This window comes from Pituophis catenifer, unplaced genomic scaffold (genome assembly GCF_029215685.1).
Source record: "Pituophis catenifer annectens isolate HBS135680 unplaced genomic scaffold, rPitCat1.0.hap2 SCAF_10, whole genome shotgun sequence".
Taxonomy (NCBI): domain Eukaryota; kingdom Metazoa; phylum Chordata; class Lepidosauria; order Squamata; family Colubridae; genus Pituophis; species Pituophis catenifer.
In genome coordinates, this window is record NW_027256890.1 from 18,862,303 (window position 1) to 18,865,468 (window position 3,166).

At 41.1% G+C, this 3,166-nt stretch overlaps 1 protein-coding gene across 1 annotated transcript; it reads right to left on the reverse strand.

Moving 5' to 3' along the window:
• Nucleotides 1-239: 239 nt before the first annotated feature.
• On the reverse strand, nucleotides 240-2,438 carry LOC139321884 (protein S100-A9-like). The gene is made up of 2 exons (XM_070950809.1): nucleotides 2,295-2,438; nucleotides 240-383 (listed from the first exon to the last, which is right to left on the reverse strand). The coding sequence occupies exons 1-2, from the start codon at nucleotides 2,436-2,438 to the stop codon at nucleotides 240-242; spliced, it is 288 nt and encodes a 95-aa protein (XP_070806910.1).
• Nucleotides 2,439-3,166: the final 728 nt, after the last annotated feature.

Genomic DNA, 3,166 nt, shown 5'->3' on the forward strand with positions numbered 1-3,166 from the left:
ATGCCTTCATTTGCCAAGTTTGAAAAACACGGCTAATCTATTTGTGATCTGCCCCCCCAAAAAATTAAACCTTGAAGAAAAATGACAACAAAACCACTTTTTTTGGGGAGAAGATTAAATTCTTTATTGTGGCCTCACCCCCAGGACTGAGCCCAGAAGGCTTGTGTGGGAGGGGTAAACCATGGTTAGGTTAGAGAGGAGAAGCAATCCGGTGACAATCTCGGCCTCCCGTCGCTGCCTCAGTGGCCATGGTGGAACTTGTGATGGCACGCGATCAAGAACTTGCCAATGAAAGCCATGGTTTCCTCGAAGGACAGCTGCCCGTCCTTATTCTGGTCTAGCTCCTTGAAAAGGCTGTCGATGTCTTCCGGTTTCTTACTTCCCTGCAAATCCCAAAAGAAGAAAAAACGTGTTGTTTTTTTTAAAAAAAAAAAACTGATAGGCCTGGAAAAACTAGCTCTCTCTCTCTCTTTTTTTTTTTTTACATTTCATTTCTTTTTATTGTATAAAATACCCCCCCCAAAAAAAAACAGAAAAGAAAAGAGGAAATTAAGGGAAGGAAAGAGGACGGGAAAAAGGAGGTGTGGAATACAAGGGGGAAGAGGAAAAAAGAAAGAAAGAACTTCCAACTCTTCCTAACACGGTACAAAATAAACCTCAATTTTTTTTTTGTTTTTAATGTATAACTAGTCATTTCTGGAACACCAAATCTTTCGAATCCACAAAAGCAAAAGCAAATTTCATTTTTGTTTTATTTATTTATTTATTTATTTATTTATTTATTTATTTATTTATTTATTATATTTCTATACCGCCTTTCTCCCGTAGGACTCAAGGCGGTATACAGTCAAGAAAAATATAGACACACAAACATCATAAAATTGCTAATTAAAATTATTACTTAGTTTGGTCAATTAAATAAAACCCAGAATTAGATAACATTTAAAAAATCTTTCTTTCTTCACAAGCCCAAATTCCCAGAAGTGATACTCAAATAAGAACATTTTTTCCTCTTTAAATAAAGTATTTAATTTAACCATTCCTGCTTTATCTTCCTCCCTATGGAAATAACGTGTATTTTTCTATTTGCACCCAGTCATCTTTTTGAACTGTCACCATTTTTATTTACAAAAATTGATGGTATTCTTTCGCATTTCTTCGGCCTTCCTGAAACCATTTTTTTTCCTTTCTTTCTGCCTTTCTTTCACCTTCCTCTAGCTTTTTCTTTTTTTTTTTTTTTTTTGAGAAAGACAAGAGAGAGAGAAAAAAAGCATCATTGGAAGAAAAACTCAGGAGGTGATTCATTTAATGACCAGTGCTGGAGAAAAACAGGATTTATGACCAGTCCTCTTGAGGACTCTTGAGGGCTACAGTTAGTCCTCGATGTACGACGGTTCATTTAGTGACTGTTCCAAGTTACAACAGCACTGAAAAAAGGGACTAAAGCCCATTTTTCACACTTAACGACCGTCGCAGGATCCCCGTGGTGATCGGATCAAAAATCCAGATGCTTGGCCGCCGTCTCATCTTTACGACGGTCGCAGTGCCCGACAAGCAAAGTCAACGGGAAGCCAGATTCGCTGAACTAACTTACGAACTGCAGCAATTCACTTAACAACGGAGGCAAGAAAAGTCGTGAAACGGGGCAGAACTCCCGAAACAACTGAAATTTGGGGCTCCATTCTGGCCATAAGTCAAGGACTGCTTGTATCTTTGGCTTTTTTTTTTTTTTTTTGCTCTGTTTTTGCCCCAATTTTGGAAGCCGTATGAAAAGGATCCCCAACAAGAGGGGAGAGGCTGCAGTACTCTCAGCAACCACCAGAGGCCGCCACCACACCGTTCCGTGAAGCTCCTGTTGATGCCTTCAAAAATTCTTCTTACCAAAAGTGGATTTTTTTTCTTCAAGAAGCAACTGGACTTCCTGTTTTTTTTTTTCTTTGAAGACGTTTCGTTTCTCATCCGAGAAGCTGCTTCTGCTGCTCCTCACCAGCCAGCCAGAGCTGAAGAAGCTTCTTGGATGAGAAGCAAAACATCTTCAAAGAAAAAAACCAGAAAATCAAGTTGCCTCTTGGAGAAAAAAAGAAACTTTGGGACAACCGTGACTTGAATGATGGAGACCCTCTGTACTTTCTTGACTTCCAAGCTTCTTGCTACCTTCTGCTTCTTGACTTCCAAGCTTCTTACCTTACGTGGTGGACCTCCATTTCTACCTTATCCCTTTCCCTTCCCTTCCCCTGCTATTCTTGCCCAATTTTTTAAAAAAAATTCAAAGGAAAATAAAGTTTTTCTCTCACCTGAATGAAGTTTGGAAACTGTTCCTTCAGCATCTTGGCAAACTCGGCCTTGGAGAGCATGTCATAGTGTTCCTTTTGAATGGAGTATTTGTGAAAGATGTCGATGATGCATTCGCAACATTTTTCCATCTGAGTTTGAGACATCTCGATTCGCTTCTTCTGATCTGGGAATATAAAAATGATCGGTCGCTTAATCGCAAGGCAGGGGGTGCTATTCAGCAGGTTCTGACAGGTTCTGGAGAACCAGTAGCGGAAATTTTGAGTAGTTCAGAGAACCGGTAGTGGAAATTTCGAGTAGTTCGGAGAACCGGTAGCGGAAATTTTGAGTAGTTCGGAGAACCGGTAGCGGAAATTTTGAGTAGTTCGGAGAACCGGTAGCGGAAATTTCGAGTAGTTCGGAGAACCGGTAGCGGAAATTTTGAGTAGTTCGGAGAACCGGTAGCGGAAATTTTGAGTAGTTCGGAGAACCGGTAGCGGAAATTTTGAGTAGTTCAGAGAACCGGTAGCGGAAATTTTGAGTAGTTCAGAGAACCGGTAGCGGAAATTTTGAGTAGTTCAGAGAACCGGTAGCGGAAATTTTGTGTAGTTCGGAGAACTGGTAGTGGAAATTTTGAGTAGTTCGGAGAACTGGTAGCAGAAATTTTGAGTAGTTCAGAGAACCGGCAAATACCACCTCTGGCTGGCCCCAGAGTGGGGTGGGAATGGAGATTTTGCAATATCCTTCCCACTGGAGTGGGGAGGGAATGGGGATTTTGCAATATCCTTTCCCCTGGAGTGGGGAAGGAATGGGAATTTTGCAATATCCTTCCCCCTGGAGTGGGGAGAGAATGGGGATTTTGCAATATCCTTCCCCTGGAGTGGGGTGCAAATGG